The sequence below is a fragment of the Salmo salar genome, chromosome 01, assembly GCF_965601325.2.
Source record: "Salmo salar chromosome 01, fSalSal1, whole genome shotgun sequence".
Lineage (NCBI taxonomy): Eukaryota > Metazoa > Chordata > Actinopteri > Salmoniformes > Salmonidae > Salmo > Salmo salar.
Genome location: NC_138291.1, coordinates 158,431,365 through 158,453,254, shown reverse-complemented (window position 1 = coordinate 158,453,254; position 21,890 = coordinate 158,431,365). Strand labels below are relative to the sequence as shown.

Below are 21,890 nucleotides of genomic sequence, written 5' to 3'. Positions count from 1 at the left end.
TGCACGACTCGGGAGGCCCAGTGTAACATTTCTAGTGTTGATTCAGATATTAAATTACATCTGTAAGTGTTGAAGGCCCAGTGCAGTCAACAACGTAATTTTCCTGTGTTATATATAAATATTTCCACACTAATAGGTTGGAATAATGCTGTGAAATTGTAAAAAAGTATGATAATGCCCTTTTAAAGCTGTTTGAAAAGACTGAAATTTCAGCCTGTTTTGGTGGGATGGAGCTTTGGCCTTTCCATGGTGACATCTCCATGCAGTAAATTAGTTAATAGACCAATAAGAAAGAATATTCAAAACCTCTCTGCCAATAACAGATAGTTTTCAGTTTTACCCTTCCCACACAGACCACTCCCAGACAGTCCCAGCTAAATTCTTGCTTGAGAAATCGCTCTTTGCTAAGAAGCTATTTTATTTTTACCATTTTAACAAGCTATTTATTCCATTTTACTAACCACTGGTCCTGGCAACCCAACATTATGCACACCAACGCCCAATCATCAGTCAGACCTGGACTTCATTACTACCTTGATTACTTACCAATTATCTAGCACTCTGTTCTGTCAGTTATCAGGTAGTATCGTTTATGTTTCCTTGTTAGACAATTCTCTTGTTTTGTATTCGTTCCATGTTCGTTATCATTAAACTCACACTGCACTTGTTTTCTGACTCCCTGCGTCTACGTTACAGAATATTACCTCACAAAATATGGAAGCAGCAGAAGAGAAAGATAGGTACAAGACGGCCGGCGAACCTACTCCGTCAACACCACGATCAGCTGGCGCAACTGGGTGAGACTATAGATAAGGTCCTCCGCGTCCCCCACCTCGACTCCACCCGAGATGATTCACTTTCAAGTAGCGGAGGGCCTTCTACCACGAGTCGTCCAAGTGAGCCAGTCCCCCAGCCTACCCAGCAGTCCGCCCAGGTCAGCGATGCCCAACTGTCCCTCCCAGACAAATGTCATGGCTTCCGACTCCAGTGTTACCTCTATTTAGCTAATCAGACGGGAGCCCCCACCACCGAGAGGTCCAAGGTTGCCATGGTTATTTCCCTGCTGACCAGGTGGGCGTTGGAGTGAGTTACAGCCGTTTGGGAGAGAGGAGGAGCTGGGTTCCTACGAAGGGTTCATGGCTCAGAGAGGGTGGTGAGCAACTACGCCAACTCTGGCAGAGTGCCCAGACCGCTGCGGAGTATGCTCTCACCTTCTGGCAGCCTCCAGTGGCTGCAATGAACCGGCGCTCTGCACCCTATTCCGAAGAGCACTGTGCGAGGAGGTCCAGATGGAGTTGGCAAGCCGGGACGACAACCTTTCCCTGGACGCGCTCATCGCAAATGCCATTCGTCTGGACAACTTTCTTCGAAAGCGTTGGCGCACTCCTCGCCCTCCTTTGGCCGTCCTGGGGCATAGCCTGAACCCATGGATATAGGGGTCACACACACCTCTCCGTGGCAGAGCAACAGCGTCGGAGATGGCTGAGGCTGTGTCCCTATTGCGGGCAGGAGGGACACCAGCTACAGCCGTGTCCGGTGCGTCCCAACCCGAAGTCACTAGGGCAGAGGGACAGCCTCGTGATCATCCATCTCCCAGGGTAGACGTGATTATTCCTTCATCATCGTTTCACGCCAAACCCTTCCTGATTTCTATTTCACTGGCCGGCTGTTCCACAGGTGCTGTCTCCACAGCTCTAATGGACTCCGGCGCCGCAGGGATTTTATCGACCAGTCCCTCGTCTCCTCCCTGAACATCACCACATACCCGCTCTCCTTTCCTTTTCCGATCCGAGCCCTGGTAAACAACAATTGGGATCTGGCACCATCACGCACATCACAGCACCACTCACCCTCACCGTGGGACCCATGCACCAAAAAAGCCTTCCTCACCATCACTACCCCTGTAAACAAAGTAATCCTCGGCCTCCAACGTCATGACCCCACCATCTCCTGGTCGAGGATGGAAATCACCGCCTGGGCACCCAGATGTCAGAAGACCTGCTTTCCCTTACCTTGTGGTTCCATGTCGGTTGAGTCCTATAAGTGCCCTCCATTCTATCAGTCCGTCCCCCCATATTGTCGGCCCCATGTTTTGGAACGTAGATGCGGACATCCACCAGGCTCTGGAGAGGGAACCCGTGCCTGCTACCTGTCCTCCTGAGCGCATCTACGTCCCCACGGAGGTGAGGGATCGGCTGTTGACCTGGGCGCACACATCCCTCGTTGCTGGACACCCTGCACTAGTCAATCCATTTCTGCTAAGTACTGGTGGCCCATCTTGGCACAGGACATAGCTCGTTAGATTAATCCATGCTCCGTCTGTGCCCCAACAAAATCTCCCGGCACTCTCCAGCAGGGAAACTCCGCCCCCTTCCCTTGCCTCAGCGGCTTTGGTCCCATCTGTCCATAGATTTCATCACGGATCTCCCTCCGTTTGATGGTTTCACCACTATTATGTTTGTTGTGGACAGATTTGTAAAATTCAGCCATTTTCTCCCCCTCTCTGGTCACTAACACTATGGCCTTCCGGAGGACATCGTCTCCAACCTTGGCCCCCAATTCACGTCACGGGTGTGGAGAGCCTTTGTGGAGAGGCTGGGGGTCATGGCCAGCCTCACTTGCGGGTACCGGCCTCAGTCTAACGGGCAGGTGGAGAGGATGAACCAGGAGCTTGGGAGGTTCCTGAGGAGTCACTGCCAGGACCGGCAGGGGGAGTGGGCCCGATTCCTTCCCTGGGCGGAGTACGCCCAGAATTCATTACGTCACTCCTCCACCGGGCTGACTCCCTTCCAGTGTGTTCTGGGTTATCAGCCAGCCCTGGCTCCGTGGACCCCGAGCCAGACCGAAGCTCCTCCGGTGGACGAGTGGTTCAGGTACGCAGAAGAGATCTGGAACGATGCCCACGTGAGACTCACCACCGCAGTGAGGCTCCCGTGTTCCATCCTGGTGATCGCGTCTGACTCTCCACCAGGAACCTCCCACTCCGCCTGCCCTGTAAGAAGCTGAGTCCCCGGTTTGTGGGGCCATTGAAGGTCCTCCGGAGGGTCAATGAGGTGACGTATAGATTACAGCTCCCCACTCCCGACGTCGTGAGTGTTGGGTTCCGTTGGACGACATTCTAGATCCCAACATCATCTGAGATTTCCACTTCGCCGACCGGCCCGCTTCTCGCCCTCAGGGCTGTCGTCCTGGCCGGAGTCGTCTACTCCCGCTCACCTGCTCCGGCGTTCGACATCACCGATTTACTAACCACCGTTCCTGGCAACCCTTCATTACGCACACCTGGCAACTATCAGTACGCACACTTGTACCCAATCATCAGTCACACCTGGACTTCATTACTACCTTGACTACTTACCATTTACCTACCACTCTGTTCTGTCATTCATCAGGTAGTATTGTTTATGTTTCCTTATTAGATGCTTCTCTTGTTTTGTATTCGTCCTATATTCCATATCATTAAACTCACACAGCACTTGTTTCCTGACTCCCTGCGTCTACGTTACAGCATGTTACGAATTCTAGCTAGGTGGCTAACGTTAGCTAACACTTACAAGCATCTAACATCTGCCACTCCAAATTCGCTCCATTCATTAACATCAATTTAACCAACACCCATCTATTTTTATGAATAACTGGACCTACCAATTAACCAAACCATATGGATTTGAATGAAAAGTATTTGAATAAACATCGGAATGTAAGAAGCAGACATCATTTCTGTCACGTCCTGACCAGCAGAGGGAGTAGTTGTTTAGTATTTTGGTCAGGACGTGGCAGAGGGATGTTTGTTTTGTATGGTGGGGGTTTTGTGTGTGTTGTAGAGGGGTGTTTGATTTATGTGTTCCTGGGTTTTGGGTGTATGTTCTAGGTTAGTATGTTCTAGGTTGTATTTCTGCATTCTGTCTAGTTTAGGTTTTCTATGTTTAGGTTTGGGTGCTGGACTCTCAATTGGAGGCAGGTGTTTCTCGTTGCCTCTGATTGAGAGTCCTATATATGGGTAATTGTTTGGTGTAGTGTTTGTGGGAGATTGTTTCTTGTTTTGCCTGTGTGAGCCTGACAAGACTGTTTTGTTGTTCGTGCGTTCTTCGTTTTGGTGTTTGCTTTATTTTAAATAAATATCAAGATGAGCATCCACATTCCTGCTGCGTTTTGGTCCTCTATCCCCGACGACAACCGTTACAATTTCAAATAGGCTATATGTCATATTAAACAGCATATAAACACTCTAAATAGGTCAGGAGCCAGACATGGAGCCTAAGAAGGAATGAAAATGAATTATTTAGGCTCTATTATTTCAATTATTTCAAGGCTATAGCCTACAAAGAAATACATTGTGAAGCATTTGCGAGTGCGACAAAATAGGCTGGTAGGGACATAAAGCCCTCAGCATTTAAACAACATTTTGTTGTATTAAATCATTATAATCTATAAATTGCACATATTTTATTACATTTTTTATTTCACCTTTATTTAACCAGGTAGGCCAGTTGAGAACAAGTTCTCATTTACAACTGCGACCTGGCCAAGATAAAGCAAACAACAGTGACACAAACAACAACACAGAGTTACACATGGAATAAACAAACGTACAGTCAATAACACAATAGAAAAGTCTATATACAGTGTGTGCAAATGAAGTAAGATTAGGGAGGTAAGGTAATAAATAGGCCGTAGTGGCAAAATAATTACAATTTAGCAAATAAACACTGGAGTGATAGATGTGCAGAAGATGAATGTGCAAGTAGAGATACTGGGGTGCAAAGGAGCAAAAAATAATAATAACAATATGGGGATGAGGTAGTTGGATGGGGTATTTACAGATGGGCTATATACAGGTGCAATGATCTGTAAGCTGCTCTGATAGCTGATGCTTAAAGTTAGAGAATGAGATATGAGTCTCCAGCTTCAGTGATTTTTGCAATTCGTTCCAGTCATTGGCAGCAGAGAACTGGAAGGAAAGGCGGCCAAACGAGGAATTGGCTTTGGGGGTGACCAGTGAAATATACCTGCTGGAGCGCGTGCTACGGGTGGGTGCTACTATGATGACCAGTGAGCTGAGATAAGGCTGGGCTTTACCAAGCAAAGACTTATAGATGACCTGGTGCCAGTGGGTTTGGCGACGAATTTGAAGCGAGGGCCAGCCAATGAGAGCATAAAGGTCGCAGTGGTGGGTTGTGGCTTACTTAGAATTAAATGAAAAATAACTTTAGTGCCTTTGAATTCATTTTTAAAAGTAATGTTTAGAAACACGAGTTTGGCCAGTCTGTGGCTTCAGGCTCATGCGATGGTGCCTGGAGAGCAGGCCAGCAGTGGAGAATATCCTCTCCACACTTGCAGAGCCACTGGGGATGGGATGCTAAACACCATTTTGGCCACTCTGGGCAGAGATGCAGAGTTGTTCTTTTATTTTTCTATACGTAGGCCTAAAGGTTTCTAGGCAAAATAACTCAATAAAAATGGAAAGCCCCTTGAACATGAGAATATGCCAGGCCTATTGGGCCAAAATCGATTATGGCCTATTGTATAGATAATAGAACGAAAATGAACTAAATGTTTAAGCGATCTGATTTTTAGTCTATAAATACTTTGCTACAATGACACACTTAGTTATCTACCCACCTCGTTCCTTTCTTTTAGCATGTGCATGTAGCATGCTATTGGGATACGTGTCTTTTCAGATTACACAATGATTCTTTAGTTGTGGACACTACATCACCACACTCCCTCTCTTGCTCTTGGTCCTCATCTTTGTAAGTCACCTTGATTTAGCACCTGTGCGTTTTATCATTTTCTTTATGAAAATATTTAGCAAACTCCGTGACAGTAGCAAAAACAAGGGGCTATAGCAGCACACAAGTAGACTGCAAATGCATGCTGGGGCGGGTATGGCGTGAGCTCGTGAAGTGAGCGCTATTGGAGCGAAATTGGAGTGGATGAGAAGGTAGAAGCTCCAGCCTTTGGGAATCTTGATCCACGCTGCAGTCAAATTGGGCACGCTCCGCTCCGCTCACAAACTCTGGTCACTAACCAATACAGTAATGGTTGGTATTTCCAAAGGCACTCTTTGGAAATATGCACATTTCTTAAATTAACACTGAAAAGTGTGGACCCATATAGACACTGGACCAATGTTAAAATGTAACACTGTCAGTGTTGATTTAACACTGGAGTATTTGCTGTTTAGTGGTGGAAAAGCCAATTATGTAGCCTAACCCTACCCAATCAATCAATTTAACCAATTGACAACAATAAAGAAAATACCACCAATATGGAAATAAATGTATCTGAATGAATGCTATTTCCATGAAAATTACTCACAAATTGCTTGTAATTTCAATTTGTCACTGATTTAAAAACAATCGCAACATATTTATTTATATGAATTTCTCCAACAGTATATTTCATGGAAAACCCAAAGGGTCTTTTATCCAAGGTTAAGTGTTTCAGGTTTTACTGATGCCATATTTATAGCGTCAGGTTTTGGCACTGCACGGCTGGAAAAAATCAACAGCACAGCACTGAATGGCCCTTTCTGTGTGGAATAAACTTTACATTGGCAGGACGAGCTACGCCTCTATTAAATATATAGGCATGTCTGTGTGTGCGTCTGTCTGTCTGTGACCTGGGGATCTAGGACAGTTGAAATTAATTTTCAACAGTACTGTATTCAGTAATATTGAAGCTGGAATATTTTGCAGACCACATTTCTCTGCATACCATGAGTTCTACATACTTTGTACTTCAACTACAAGTAAGGAGGTGCTACACCATGTATTGATCGACATGGTGGGACAAGTAGGCTAAACTGTAGTGAGGTGTTATTAAAATGTAGGTACAAACTAACATGTATATGTACCCCCATTCACATCAAGGTAATAACTAGCCTATACATTCAATAGAAAAATGCCACACAATCATATCATGAAATCATGAGAAGCATTTAGCCAGTGTTTCAAATTGCTTGAGTAGAGACCAACCAACCAACCAGGCAATGGTTTGATCCAATGTCCCAGACAGTCAGTGCTGATGCCTGGGGGCTGAATTAATAGGGTGGGATCATGTCCCGCACCAGATGGTGACTGTTGTCATGGGGGAAGGGGTCAAAATTATACAACACATGTACAGTTAAGTAGCCTACAGTATAAACTTTCAATACTGTACATGAATAGTTACAATGTTTCCCAGTAAACAAACAAATACCACTGATAATACGCAGCATTAATCACGCAATGATGTTCAAGTGCAGTGGGCTACAACTTGAGAGACTACCGAAAGTTATAGTTGAATAAGGAGTAGAGAACGGACGGCTGAGATTGCTGTAGCCTAGCCTATTGTATCTCGGGTCTGCGGCGAGCGGCCGCTCGAGCGTAGCCCCTCGCCCGAGAGCAAATTGTAAACTTCAGGTAAACGTCAGTCTTCGTTTGTAAACGGTTAAATAAAGTAGTTTAGGTACTCAATATGCATAGCATTGGGCCATCGGTACTATTTCTGCCGGAGTAAAAGTTACTTTGTATCGTTCAAACTACAAGGAATCCCATTAACAAAGTGGCCTTGATAGGACATATAGTCTATGTTACAGCAACATACAATACTATATAATAAAATATTTATTGTCTTACCGAACATTTCATGAACGTCAGATTGAAGATCATCATGGAACTCCAGCGAATATCATTCAAACTTCAACCTCTTGTAGAAATAAAAAAAATCCTTTCAAACACAACTATTTGTTAAAATAATGCATTTTAAGTAAAACATCCAGTTGTTTCCATGTATTTAGTTATAAAAGCGATGCTTTCTGAAGACGCGTCTGTGTTACGCACTCACGCTTGAGAGACTGTCCCGCCGATGGTATAATTCTTTCGAAGAAAATCCTCCACACTCATTGACGTCATCCCTGCCCATAGACCAATCACATAACTTCATTTGGAATGGAAAAAACAATGTCAAAAACAATGTCACTCCCAACATTTAGAAGTAGCCCGACGTCACTGTCAAAAATGAAACAATATTTTATACACGTTGGACGTTCTTTTTTCATTCAATCCAACACGTTTTGCTAAATATATTTGGACTAGAATTTTAGGCTATCATTTTAAATATAATATTGTATATCATGAATCTGTTATGATGAATGTAAATTAATTAATATACAATACGTTCATTATTAATAATTAATTCTACAATAACCTCAATGCTGTAAGTAGGCTGAAGAAGATTTCTTATTTATTTTAAGACAGACCAGCACACTCTCTATAAGTGGGGATGTTTAGGTGTTGCAATTGTTCAGAACATTTAGAACTGTGTAGGGTTGACACAATTGCCACATGACAGAGTGACTATCTGAACCTTCGGTAACGTACCTGAATAAGCTGCATGTATGGCTCTCAGATGAACTGCCTCATTAGGACCAGTTATTGCACCCAGGGGAATTCCAGCAGGATCCATTCTGCCAGTGCCAGACAATGATGCAACACAAATATTGTGCAATCAGCAAACCTGTGACTTTACTCAAGTAAAGACTAAAGACGAGGAATTACTATGTCAGTTTACAGGATAAGCTAGGCCAACTTCCCTTTTTATTTGTCTGTAGAGGATTTTTGACCCTGAAATAAAATAAGTGACATTTCATTTACAGTAATTTAACATCTTTAGTGTAGATCTTCAGCCCATCTCTAGAATGTTGTAGTTTTAACAGTGTAATGGTGTAATTCAATACCATTGGATAAAATGTGGCTTCCATTTGACGTGTGTTTTTGGTGTCAATTAAGGCTTAGTCAAGTTAGCTGTATTTCCACAGGTAATACCACATATGTAGGTACGATTAGAAGGACGTAGGCTCGGAACTTCACTGATGCAATAGTTCTACAGAGTAACTGTTGGTCACATTGATACCCTCCCTTGCTAGGCTCTTTATGATAACTTACACAGATGGTGAACAAGACTATATTGGCCACATTCTTACTGTATGTAGGATGCAGTATAGCCTGAGCTGAGCAGCATATGTATGAGAGTGTCTGGGTACATGTTGACAACTGTTATGCCAGCTATGCTAGGGAAATGCTCCATTGACAAAATATGTGGTGGAGAGCGAAAGGATTTTCCTTCGCACACTGTACAAACAGAACTCCTCCACTTCTACGTATCTGACTAAAACAATTATCTTTGGGCTGGCCATCACACACCTCTGATGTAAAAAAGAACACCAGAGAAAAAAATGAAAGTGCCACTGTAGTGAGACTTGTGTGTAACCATCAAACTACAGAAGGTTTGACTCTGGGCTTGACTCATACTTGTGGCATGCCATTAGAAACCCTAATCCTAGCGAACATAAACAGTGAGCTCAGTCTTCACATAGAGATGCTGTTTACTCACACTCTGCCTTTGTTTGGCTTGAGTAATGAAATCCTCACTGAATCCTAGAAGGAGAGAAACAAATATAGTGCAGTGGATCTGTTGATAGCCTACTGCCAAAAGGAAGTGTTGAATTTTTCTTAGGTCAAAACTCTGAGGCAAATCAATCATCTCCCTGCTATAGTTTGAAGATATGAACATGACTAAACACTTTAATCTGTTGAATTTTGGAACAACAAAATAGTTCAAGTTGAACAACAGATGCATCATCCCCATTCAAAAGTTTTCACATAAAATAAACTTGTGTTTCAGTTTTTGTACTATCTAGGAAATCGGCGAACATTTATTCCCCTCGGCTCACATCCTGTGTTACTTCTTGTGCATGAGGTCATTGCACGACTCAACAACAGGAAGTGTTGTGATAGGCTTGTTTACAAGCCTCTCTGGCCTCTCCTGACAGAACCAGTAGTTGCTATTACACACTGACTGGTTTGGACACTGGAACTAGTACTGTATGGGCTATCTATAAGTACTCAATGCATTTTAGCACTTAAAAACTTGCAGTGTTTCCCTATATCTGCTCCTCGGACAAGATGGCGCCAACATACATGGTCGCCCTGTTTCTAACTCCTGGTCAACTTTGCAGTATATTTTATATTTTTGGTCTTATTTCTTACATTATTTGCTCAGAAAGTCTCTGCATTATTACCTACAGCCAAAAATAACTTTTGGATATTAGATCGGCGGTCACTTACCAGCATTTTGACGAGAAATTAGACTTACTGAATTGGATCCTTTGTTTAAACTCTCCAAGGCAATTCCATTCATCCCGGGGGCAGCTCCAAGACCCTGTCGCAGGAGAAGAGGAGTAAGGAGTGAGCTCCTAGTTAGACTCAGGAGGCGTGCATACCATCAAAAGCTTCTTAGTATGTTACTCGCTAACATTCAGTCCCTGGACAATAAAGTAGACAAGCTCAGGGTGAGGATCTCCTTCCAGAGAGACATCAGGGAATGTAACATCCTCTGTTTTACGGAATCATGACTCTTTCCGGATATACTGTCCCCGTCCATTTAGCCAGCGGGGTTCTCTGTCCATCATGCGGACAGGAAGAAAGACACTGGTGGACACTGACGCCTCGGTCCCGGACAAGTTAAACAACTTATTCGCCAGCTTCGAGAAAAACACAGAGTGGTTGATGCAGTCCACTGCCGCTCACGAGGATTGTGAGCTCTCATTCTCTGTGGCCAACATGAGTAAGACATTTAAGCGTGTTAACCCTTGCAAGGCAGCCGGCCCAGACGGCATCCTAAGACACGTCCTCTTTTTGAGTGTGAACTGTATTACTGTACTGTATTTTATTATACTGTATCATATGGACTGGAATTACTTCATTCAAACCGTTATAAAGCAGGGGGAGAACATGCAATTCTGGTGCAGCACATGCGGCCTACAATGTTCCAATTATAAGCCAGTGAATTTGATTTTAATTTATTTTGAAATATAATAGGGCATATTTGTATAATTCGTAGGCTGACACATATATACCCTACCTTTCATAATATTTCCGATAATATTATTAGCCTACATCGTCTTTCTCTTTCTATTGTTGCTTCATTCGTTCCTCATTTTCAACTGTTAAATGAAATAAGTTTTGTTGTCCTTATCTTCCTCATTCTCCTAGCACTGTTGGAGCTAGGAAACAAGCATTTTGCGACACCCACAATAACATCTGTTAAATATGTGTATGTGACCAATAACATTTGATTTTATTTGATCCTTGAATAATATAGTACTAGAATTAGATGCAGAATGGTTTCACTTCTCATCATGAAGATTGAATGGTTATGGGTCTAAAAAAATAACTGCTATAGTCTACCGCTATCGCACGTTCGCTCTTCTTTCAAACTACCCGTGAGTTCTATTGGCTGTTGTATTTAACATTCAGCAGACAAGAACTTGCATCCCTCTTCGAATAGTCTATTGGTGGACTTCAGGAAACAGCAGAGGGAGCAGCCCCCTATCCACATCGACGGGACAGTAGTGGAGAGGGTGGAAAGTTCTAAGTTCCTCGGCGTACACATCACGGACAAACTGAAATGGTCCACCCACACAGACAGCGTGGTGAAGAAGGTGCAGCAGCGCCTCTTCAACCTCAGGAGGCTGAAGAAATTCGGCTTGTCACCAAAAACACTCACAAACGTTTACAGATGCACAATCGAGAGCATCCTGTCGGGCTGTATCACAGCCTGGTACGGCAGCTGCTCCGCCCATAACCGGGAGGCTCTCCAGAGGGTAGTGAGGTCTGCACAACACATCACCGGGGGCAAACTACCTGCCCTCCAGGACACCTACACCATCCGATGTCACAGGAAGGCCAAAAAGATCATCAAGGACAACAACCACCCAAGCCACTGCCTGTTCACCCCGCTATCATCCAGAAGGCGAGGTCAGTACAGGTGCATCAAAGCGGGGACCGAGAGACTGAAAAACAGCTTCTATCTCAAGGCCATCAGACTGTTAAACAGCCATCACTAACATTGAGTGGCTGCTGCCAACATACTGACTCAACTCTAGCCACTTTAATAATGGAAAAATGGATGTAATAAATGTATCACTAGCCACTTTAAACAATGCCACTTTATATAATGTTTACATACCCTACATTACTCATCTCATATGTATATACTGTACTCTATACCATCTACTGCATCTTCCCATCTTGATGTAATAAATGTATCACTAGCCACTTTAAACAATGCCACTTTATATAATGTGTACATACCCTACATTACTCATCTCATATGTATATACTGTACTCTATACCATCTACTGCATCTTGCCTATGCCGTTCGGCCATCACTCATTCATATATTGTTATGTACATATTCTTATTCATTCCTTTACACTTGTGTGTATAAGGCAGTTGTTGTGAAATTGTTAGGTTAGATTACTTGTTAGATATTACTGCATGGTCGGAACTAGAAGCACAAGCATTTCGCTACACTCGCATTAACATCTGCTAACCATGTGTATGTGACAAATAAAATGTGATTTGATATAGGAAATGCTAAAAAACAATTATGTCCAGCAAGCTATTCTAGTCTTGCTTTTCCTGCATGGGACTCCAAGAGCTGAGGAGTGTTTTTTTAAGGAGAGAGGCCAGAAGAGCACAAGTGCATGTGTATTGCGCAAGTGACAGTGGCTATAAGTTAGAAGCTTATTATGCAGTACCCATCATTAATTAGCTACATATCAGACTAATACTGCACATAATTTGTTACCTGAAAGAGGTAGGCTAGGACATCTATATATAGCGCTATACAGTGCATTCGTAAAGTATTCAGACCCTTTTAATTTTCCACATTTTGTTATATTATTGCCTTCTTCTAAAATAGATTAAAGTGTTTTTTTCCCCCCATCAACCTCATCAATAGATTTTTTGATTCTTTGACATTTTTGCCCCAAAAATTCAAAAATACACATTTACATAAGTATTCAGACCCTTTACTCAGTACTTTGTTGAAGCACCTTTAGCAGTAATTACAGCCTCGAGTCTTCTTGAGTATGACGCTACAAGCTTGTGTGCCCCAATCTTCTCTCCCAATCTTCTCTGCAGATCCTCTCAAGCTCTGTCAGGTTGGATGGGGTCTATTTTCTGGTCTCAAGGAGCTCTCAGTAATTTGCTCAGTTCATCTTTCCCTTGATCCTGACTTGTGTCCCAGTCCCTGCTGCTGAAAACCATCCCCACAGCATAATGCTGCCACCACCGTGCTTCACCGTAGGGATGGTGCTCGGTTTTCTCCAGACGTGACGGTTGGCATTCAGGCCAAAGAGGTCAATCTTGGTTTCATCAGACCAGAGAATCTTGTTTCTCATGGTCTGAGTCCTTTAGGTGCCTTTTGGCAAACTCCAAGCGGGCTGTTATGTGCCTTTGACTGAGGAGTGGCTTCCGTCTTGCCACAGTCTTGTATTGAACAGTAATATATTGTTTGTAACCTCTATCTTCCTCTATTTTGTGATTGTGAATAAATGCCCTTTTCTCGAAGTGATTACATTCGATTAATTAGTTGACATGTGACCAGGAGATAACCTTGCATTTCCTGTGTGGACGGATGGGAAGCCAGATAGAGGAGGACTCCACTTGGAGGGATGGGGGACCAAAAAAATGGGAAGGAAAACCATCCTAACCGTCAATGACTTATCTTGTGACGGCTGTTGGGTATTGTTTCTCCAGGCCTTTTCAGGAAGGCTGAAAAAAGAGAGAGAAACTGAGCTCGGATGTTGATTTTTCCCAGTTTGCCTGTTGATAACAGGGGGGAAAAGGGTTGTGATTTCACCTGGCTGGAGGACTCACTTTGAAATTCACTTTCAGGGGAGACCTCATGTGGTTCTCCACTCTGATGCTTGGAAATACTTAGTTTTACTGTGCATGAACTATGTCATGAAATACTATTGCTCTTTTTTTGGCACTTTTTAGCACTTTGCACTTTCATCTTTTGTATTCTTTTGAGTATGGATTAAATAAGTATACTTTTGCATCTCGGCCTCATTGGTTTTCAACCTTTTTGTGGTTTGAGTGCGAGAATTTTTTTTTACTGAGCATGAACTTCTACATGAAATACTGCATGCAATACTATACTGTGCACAAACAGATTGAACATACGGTTAGAGTTGTCTCATGTTGCACTAAAAATTATAATGTGGCAGTAACCTGAAGTTAATTTCTAGGATGTGGTACTCTACAGTATGCAAGGGATAATCAACGACAGGCTGAGTTGAGAAACTTTGATTTGGTCGATTACAGTGTTCCCTGTATTGGACACAACTGTCTTATGAATGCTAAATATCTGATCAGTTCCATCATGTACTTCAATCAACACATTAGCCCTAGCACTGTGTCTAAACCCCCTTTTGTATTACATTTAGGATTTATCTTTACAAGACACTAAGTGGTAATACACGTGTGACCGAAACATGTTAGTTTGTGATAATCTACACAAACGATAACCTTATCAGAAGTGTAACAACTCATGCCGTACCCAAAGCATTAGTTGACCGACTTGAATTAGACAGGAAACGGTGTATGGGGGTGTCTCCCAATGCAGCATTACAATGACCGTATAGGCACCAGGAAAGGTTGCCAATTTACCTCCAGTTTATCTTGTCAGACTATGTAACTGTGGGTCGACACCGGGTGAGAGTGAGTGAGTGAGTGAGTTGTTCAACAACACTAATAAACGACAGAAAAGTGACAAAACAGACAGTGGGATCATGAGTTAGTACACAGCAGTTGTGCAGGCCAGCCTCAACCCACATGACCCATGCATTCACAACATTTAGGCTGTCAACACCCTGACACAGACATAACAATACAGCCATAGAAACTGTGCATCCCTGCAGTACAGAGTACATTGAACACGCAGTCCTACAAGAACCTCTTGTGGTGTTGCTAAGAAGCAATTCTTGACAATATCATATTAAGCATACAGAAAGAGAATTTCAGTATCTCACAAACACACATTGGGAATTCAATGTTTAAAGGAGCCTTTCTCTTGAATATGTCACACAGATATAGGAATTCAATAAAACTGTTTTAAAGGAACTCTTCTCTTGACTATCTCACCAACACACATTGGGAATTCAAGGAAGTCATTTTTTAAGTACAGGGGTGCTTTAAGAGTGGCAGGGAGTGAGATAGCCAAGGGCAACAACCGAAGGAGCTGCACTGTCTGTTTACCGTCAAAGGTCAGGGGACGAGGGGGGTGAGTGTTCTGTTGAGATGGAGGTCAAGGCCGGACAGGCAGGGGATTACGACTGCTGATGTTTCTGCTGCTCTGGTTAGGGGAATGGAGCATGAGTCACACACACACACACACACACACACACGCGCGCACACGCGCACACGCGCACACACGCACACACGCACACACACACACACACACACACACACACACACACACACACACACACACACACACACACACACACACACACATGCACAGAAGCGGTAGATCTGAAACAGGGTGAGGCAGGCGTGCCTTGGTGGGTCAAGGCCTGGTAAAGGTAGAGACAGACAGAGAGAAAGGCCAGAGAGAGGGAGAGACAGAGAGAGGGAGAGAGAGAGAGAAGGAAAGTAAGAGGGAGACTCCTGACCGGCTTCGGTCAGTCGGTTCAGTGCAGTCAGTGTTAACAAGGTGAAGGCTCAGATCTGACTGAGAGAGGAATGCGTCTCTCTTTGTAGGGTCCTGGAGTAGCCGGTGACGTCATGGCGTTTTCCTGGTACTTCGGCAGATTCCACGAGAGGAGACAGGCAGCCAGCTAGACACACACACACACACACACACACACACACACACACACACACACACACACACACACACACACACACACACACACACACACACACACACACACACACAGAAACAGGAGGGCATGATCAAGCTGCATTGTAATGTGGCCTGATTGGTCACCTGACACTTTTTTCCTTTCCAAACCTAGTAGAGGACAGGGAGGATGCCTCAACTCCCCACAGGATTAACACCATGAATAGGGTGGAAGAATGAGCCTCTGCTCTGGCTGTGTGTGTAGATGTGTGTGTGTGGGGGGAGGGGGGGATTTGAGAGAGTTTAAGACAATGACACAAGGGAAAAATTAAGAAAGAAAGAAAGAAAGAAAGAAAGAAAGAGAGGGAGAGAGAGAGAGAAGAAAGAGAGATGGAAAAATAGGGAAGAGTAGAAGAAAGTGTGAGAGAAAGAGAAAGAGGGAAAAAATTAAGAGAAACGGAGAGAGTAATGGAAAGGAAGGGAGGGGAGAGAAAGAGAGAAAGTGTGTGAGAGAGAGACAGAGACATTGGAGGAGGAACCATGCCTCAGCCACTGTCTGGTCCAGCGAGAGGCAGTTGGCAGCTGGCTCTCTACCAGGCACAAATGTACAGTAATTCAAAGCATGCGACTTGACGCCGGTCCTTGGGAGTGGGAGCCGTGCGGTCACACATGCATGCGCACACACACAAACACACACACAGTCCACGTGACTGCAATTATGTACATTTCTATAGCAAATGCATACTACAGCTAATCACATTACAGACGCTATGGTCCCTTCAAGAAAAACAACATTTCCCAAATGACTTCCCTGTCCTTTTATAGAGAAATGTATTTATATGCTGCATCCAAATAGCATTACAAAGCCCCAAAGTTCCTCAGAGAGAGCAGATTATGAAGCTATCATGTACTAACCAGACTACAAATGAGGTCAGTAAAATCAGATCTAACGTCTCAATTAGTGTTTGAAAAACAACACAACAATACCTCTGTTTCAATGCACCCAGCAAAGAGTGAACTGTTTTGTTCCAAATTCCAACTCAATTACAGGTACATATCTGATTTTACGTAGGAACATTGCAATATAGATCAACTCAACAAACACAAATGAGTGTGGTCCAAACAACAAGTAATACAGATGTTCATTTCACCAGTTTCTCACAGCAGGAAAATAATCCTGCAGCAACAGGCTTTAATTAATGGACATTTTTGTAGGGGTTGATACATTTTAAAGTAGGAAAATCAAGTCTGAAATGTTAATATGGAAATTACAAACAATTAAAAATTGAAATCCTACAAGCTTGCATTTCCTGCAACAACGGGGTGATCAAATTAAGATCCTACCTCTCTAACAGCAGGAAAGGGAGAGAGTGAAAGACTGTAAGACAAGAAGGGTCATAGATGAAAGAGTGCACTTCAAAACATGCCAGTTGGTGAGCGAGAAAACAAGATTCCGACTTTTGTAAAGATTCGCTCTCATGAGCTTCACATGACTTGCATTTACCCCTCTCTTTATTCTCTCTCTCTCTTTGCTCTTCTCTTTTCTCCCTCTGTACTCTGCTCTCCCTTCTCTCCCCTCCTGCCCCCTCCCCTCCTCTTTGTGCAGCAGCGAGCACACAGACTTCCTGTGTGCCCCGGCCTGAATGGTATGCATAGGGAGTGGGTGTCTGGGAGGCCTTTCATCCGGCCTGGAAAGAAAAGAAAAGTCAAGAGAGGGAACGAAGAAAAGAGAAAGAGAGAGAAGAGAATCATCTTTAATCCGATGGCAGCGCAGTTGTCCAGGGGCAGGCAGGGGGGGGGGGGGTGGGGGGGTATTAGGGTGTGTTGTAGGGGGAGGGAGTGGGTGAAGGTCTGGGTTTAGCCAGGGATGTGTAGTGTCTGGTGGGGAAGAAGGCCTGGTATTGCCGGCCTTGCTGTAGCCAGCCCTGCGACGCATGACGTCTGGGAGAGAGAGGGACACTTTGCATGGCTGGGGTACTGAGCTAATGCTAGCTGTACCAAAGTCTTAGAATGAGTAGAACAGACATGGTGTTAGAATCAAGTGAATATTTCACATTTTCCGTCATGAACTGTGGTGGCTGGCATGTAGACTTTGCCATTGCTGCATCTGTCTGAGAAAGGCATTCAATTCTGAGAGATGCCATGATAAATATAGAATTCTAAATCTTAACCTTTTACTGCAGTGGGCTAAATCAGGGTCACACAGAGTGTTTCTTGGGAGTCTTAAACAAATATCATTTGAAACAAAAGTATACATCTCACACACATGGTTATGGGCTTACAAAAAAGAGGACAACTGTACCATGTCAGAGTTAAAAGTTATTCAATTTTGAGTTTGCATCCCAATATTGCACTTCATATACTATTCTTTTTTTGTTTGTTTAAATAACATTTATTAATTGTGAAATTATTAAAGTAATAACATTCCACCCATGAGGCCACTATGTAATTTGACTGCAGGAAAGGGCTTCTCTAATCTCAATCTAACTCATTTTAATCTAAATCTTTAGCAAAAAGGATCAATCAAATATATCTGTAGTTAATAAACCTGGGAAAGTTCTCAAATGAAATATCTTTCTGTGCACAGAACATTAGTTTGAATGGGAATGTTCATTCTACTTATTCTATGAACTGTTGGAGATGTTTGTTGTTCTACTAATTCAGCTTTTATGAGCTGTGTGGGTTGTCTCAGTCCAAGTGCTGAGGCTTCTGGCATGATCAGACAGGGTGTAGCTAGCTGGCTGTGCACACAGTGCCATGGTAGACTGAGACCCTACACAGACATTTAAATGGCTACACATGCCAGCATGTGAGGCTGCAGAATTTGTCATGGAAACTTCTTACCGCTGACATGCATACATTAACAACATGAAGATGTCTGTATGTGCCAATTCAGTGGTTTCGAATGAGTAAAAATGGCTGGCCAAAAATATAGGAAAAGCATATACCGCCAACTAGTGGTCGATTATACATACTGCACTCTATGGCACAAATTGAGGAATAAGGAGATAACAATATTGGTTTGATAATGATACACAGACTTACCGTCAACCACAGGAGGCTTCTGAGGGAACAATGGCTCATAATAATGGAAACCATGTGTTTGATGTATTTGATACCATTCCACCTATTCCGCTCCAGCCATTACCACGTGCCCATTCTTCCCAATTAAGATGCCATCAACCTCCTGTGCCATCAATTTAGGACTCGATTCAATCAGCATCGCCGAAGTTCAGCGCTATAGCGTGCTTGAAATTAAAGTACTGAACTTTGGCCTGTTATAGAATAGTGCACAGGACAGCCGACGATGCACCTAAAGAGATTATCCGGTACTTGTATACTTTTAGCCAGTAATTCTGAAAGTAGCACTTACGTGCCAAAAATTTGTCCCGGAAAATTGCATACTACATCACAGACTGTATGTGCAGATATGTGCACCACGTCATTGCGCTCCCTCTAGTTTTGCAGTGTGTGCATTTTGCTAGCTGTCACTCAAATGGAAAGGGGCTGAAGCTCATTGGCTGAAACTGAAATTGCTAGGGGGCTGAATACTTATGTAAATGTGATATTTCCGTTTTTTTTCTAAAAACCTGTTTTTGCTTTGTTATTATGGTGTATTATGTGTGGATTGATGAGGGAATAAAACGATTTATTCAATTTTAGAAGAAGGCTGTAACATAACAAAATGTTGAAAAAGTCAAGGGGTCTGAATACTTTCCGAATGCACTGTATGAACTACACATTGACAAATCCAGCCCAAAGTGGCAGGTTTAAAAAATACATATTAGTTGCCAAAGTTCCGTAGCATATCTTTAAAGATGTTTGTGGAGATGGCGTTCACGGTAAACACTGCAAATGTTGGCTCAAGCCAAAAATGTGTTTAAATTGTTGATCAATGTCACGTCCTGACCATAGTAAGATGTTATTTTCTATGGTAGAGTAGGTCAGGGCGTGACAGCTGGTGTTTTGTGTTTTTCTATGTTTTGTAGTTCTATGTTTAGGGTCTAGTTATCTATTTCTATGTTGTTGTTTTTTGGGATGATCTCCAATTAGAGGCAGCTGGTCCTCGTTGTCTCTAATTGGAGATCATACTTAAGTAGGGTTTTTTTCCACCTGTGTTTGTAGGTAGTTGTCTTCTGTTTAGTTTAGGTACCTGACAGAACTGTGCGCTTTTGTTTTTCTCTTTGTTATTTTTCCTTTAGTGTTTTGAGTTATAATAAATATTCATCATGAGCAATCAACACGCTGCGCTTTGGTCCCCTCGCTACGATAGCCATTACAGAACTACCCACCACAACTGGATCAAGCAGCGTGCCCGGGAGGAGATGGATACCTGGTCTCTGGAGGAGTGGTGAGAGAGGATAGACTGGACTTGGGGGCAAGTATTGGACAGATACAGAAGCCTACCGGGGAAGCACGAGAGGCAGCCCCCAAAATCTTTTTGGGGGGGGCACACGGGTTGATTGGCAGAGTCAGGGGTGAGACCTGAGCCAACTCCCCATGCTTATCGTGGTGAGCATGTGCCTGCTCCTCGCACTCTCCCTCCAGTGCGCCTCCCCAGCCCAGTACATCCTGTGCCTGCTCCTCACACTCTCCCTCCAGTGCGCCTCCACAGCGCAGTATACCCTGTGCCAGCTCTGCGCACCTGGTCTCATTTGACATTTTAGTCATTTAGCAGACGCTCTTATCCAGAGCGACTTACAGTAGTGAATGCATACATTTCATACATTTCTATCCGTACTGGTCCCCCGTGGGAATTGAACCCACAACCCTGGCATTGCAAACACCATGCTCTACCAACTGAGCCACACGGGTCTCCAGTGCATCTCCCCAGTCCGGTGAGACCTGTTCCAGCTCCACGAAAGAAGCCTCCAGTGATGATCTATGGTCCGAAGCCTCCAGTGATGATCCATGGCACGAAGCCTCCAGTGATGATCCATGGCCCGGAGCCTGTAGGGATGATCCATGGCACGGAGCCTCCAGTGATAATCCATGGCCCGGAGCCTGTAGGGATAATCCATGGCAAGAAGCCTGTAGGGATGATCCATGGCCCGGAGCCTGTAGAGATGATCCATGGCACGAAGCCTCCAGTGATAATCCATGGCCCGGAGCCTCCAGTGATGATCCATGGCCTGGAGCCTCCTGTGATGATCCATGGCCTGGAGCCTCCAGTGATGATCCATGGCGCGGAACCTGTAGTGATGATCCAAGGCATGGAGCCTCCAGCGACACTCCCCTGTCCGGAGCCTCCAGCGATGCTCCCCAGTCCGGAGCCTCCAGCGACGCTACCCAGTCCGGAGCCTCTAGCGTCGCTCCCCAGTCCGGAGCCTCCAGCGACGCTCCCCAGTCCGGAACCTCCAGCGACGGCCTGCAGCCCGGAACCTCCTGAGACGGCCTGTAGCCTGGAACCTCCTGAGACGGTTTGCAGCCCAGAGTCTTCGGCGGCGGCCTGCAGCCCAGAGTCTTCGGCGGCGGCCTGCAGCCCAGAACCTCCGGCGGCGGCCTGCAGCCCAGAACCTCCGGCGGCGGCCTGCAGCCCAGAACCTCCGGCGGCGGCCTGTAGCCCAGAACCTCCGGCGATGATCTACAGTCCGGTTCCGACGACGACGATCCACGGTCCGGTGGTACTGAAGCAGAGGGATCAGCGGGTGGAGCGGGGATTACGCCCCGAAACGGAGCCACCTCCTCTGCTGGAGGATCCGCTGGAGGATAAGGTTATGTGGACTGCACTAGAGCCGCCATAGACAGGAGTTACCCACCCTACCCTCCCTTTTTTTTTTTGGGGGGGGGGGGGGGGGGGTTGTTGTTGTGTTTAGGTGCGGTCAGAGTCCACACCTTTGGGGGGGGGGGGGTACTTTCACGTCCTGACCATAGTAAGATGTTATTTTCTATGGTAGAGTATGTCAGGGCGTGTCAGCTGGTGTTTTGTGTTTTTATATGTTTTGTAGTTCTAAGTTTAGGGTCTAGTTATCTATTTCTATGTTGTTGTTTTTTGGGATGATCTCCAATTAGAGGCAGCTGGTCCTCGTTGTCTCTAATTGGAGATCATACTTAAGTAGAGGTTTTTTCCACCTGTGTTTGTGGGTAGTTGTCTTCTGTTTAGTTTAGGTACCTGACAGATCTGTGCGCTTTTGTTTTTCTCTTTGTTATTTTTCCTTTAGTGTTTTGAGTTATAATAAATATTCATCATGAGCAATCAACACGCTGCG

General features: G+C 44.3%; 1 protein-coding gene across 1 annotated transcript in view; it reads right to left on the bottom strand.

Annotated features, from left to right (window-relative positions):
* Window positions 1-7,860, bottom strand: part of LOC106567553 (tumor necrosis factor receptor superfamily member 10B) — a 39,270-nt gene extending 31,410 nt beyond the window's left edge. Inside the window, exon 1 of the mRNA XM_014137011.3 lies at window positions 7,623-7,860. Within this exon, the coding sequence (XP_013992486.2) occupies window positions 7,623-7,658 (36 nt within the window). The 5' untranslated portion in view covers window positions 7,659-7,860. The remainder of the gene's footprint in view (window positions 1-7,622) is intronic.
* Between the last annotated feature and the right edge of the window lie 14,030 nt (window positions 7,861-21,890).